The sequence below is a fragment of the Chinchilla lanigera genome, unplaced genomic scaffold (assembly GCF_000276665.1).
Source record: "Chinchilla lanigera isolate Chin_1 unplaced genomic scaffold, ChiLan1.0 scaffold00080, whole genome shotgun sequence".
Lineage (NCBI taxonomy): Eukaryota > Metazoa > Chordata > Mammalia > Rodentia > Chinchillidae > Chinchilla > Chinchilla lanigera.
Window position 1 is genome coordinate 4,320,399 of NW_004955481.1, and position 1,177 is coordinate 4,321,575.

Consider the following 1,177-nt stretch of genomic DNA (forward strand, 5'->3'; position numbering starts at 1 on the left):
TTTGTTTTTTTTGAGACAGGGTCTCGCTATGCAGTTTCAGCTGGCCTTGAGCTCACTTTGTAGCCCAGGCTGGTCTTGAACTCGCAACGATCCTCCTGCCTCAGTCACCTGAGTGCTGGGATTACAGGAGTGCACCACTATATCCGTTCTCAAATTCGTTTTCTATAAAACAGGGCCAAAGATAGTATCACCAGAGACTGTATTTCCCCATAGGCGACTTTCAGTGCCAAAACCGTGAGTCCCGGGAAAACCTGCTGGAGCTCTTTACCTCTGTACATGGATACTGCAGGGACGCCAGGAGTCGGCGAATTGTTGGTCTGAGGGAATCCGAGGAAGCGGTCCAGGGCTGAGCCCTGGCTGTAACTTCGAGAGGCCGAAGCCAGGCGGGGACCAGAGAAAGAGGTGCCCACCGTACAGGACAAGAACCTCTTTTGGCAGCCTAAGAGTGAATGGAGAGGGGCTTCCCATTCCCTCGGAGCGCGAGGGCCCAGGTGCCAGACCCCTAACACCAACCGAACAAAACCAGCCCCGTATCGGCTGGGAGCAGCCATTACAGCCGCAAAGCACTCTGGGAGTGAGGGCAATTATGATTGGACGGAGTGGCGGACAAACGAGCAAGTAGAGAGCTAGATAGGCCCAAACAGAACAGAGATGCCCGGGATGTTGGAGGCGGAGAAGGAGACTAACAGCTGGAGAGACTAATAGAGGCTGAAAAAAGGGAAACATGTACTATTTAGAATGATGAAAGTTTGGGACTTCCATACATAACGTATTTTCTTCTTCAAAGTTTTGTTAAAAAGTCCTTCTAGCCCTGGCTCCTGAAGGACTACATCTCCCAGGAGGCCAAGCGACAGAACGCAGCCTCTTAGCGCGCGGTGCGGGGTACAGATCAAGAGAAACCCTTGGTTCCAGGGGAAGAACAGGCGTAGGCATACCATCTGTGACCTTAAGTGTGTTTTTGTTTTTGTTTTTGTTTTTGTTTTTGTTTTTGTTTTTGTTTTCGTTTTCTATTCTCAGACCTGTAGAATTCTTTTCCATTCCAATTTTGTCTCCGCCTAGGGGTCGGCAGCAGCCTCCTGTAGCTTTTGATGTCTGCTAGCCTCAAGTGAGGAATGGTCTCTTGCTCGGCGTTCCGGTTGAGCAGCTTTCCCCAGCTTTCCCCGCTATAAACATCAGT

General features: G+C 50.5%; 1 protein-coding gene across 2 annotated transcripts in view; it reads right to left on the reverse strand.

Moving 5' to 3' along the window:
* The window catches only part of Eral1 (Era-like 12S mitochondrial rRNA chaperone 1), a 5,845-nt gene extending 5,260 nt beyond the window's left edge, over nt 1-585 (reverse strand). For both annotated transcript variants that reach the window (XM_005402709.2, XM_013503383.1), the window contains exon 1: nt 269-585. In XM_005402709.2, the coding sequence (XP_005402766.1) occupies nt 269-551 (283 nt within the window). In that variant the 5' untranslated portion in view covers nt 552-585. The remainder of the gene's footprint in view (nt 1-268) is intronic.
* Between the last annotated feature and the right edge of the window lie 592 nt (nt 586-1,177).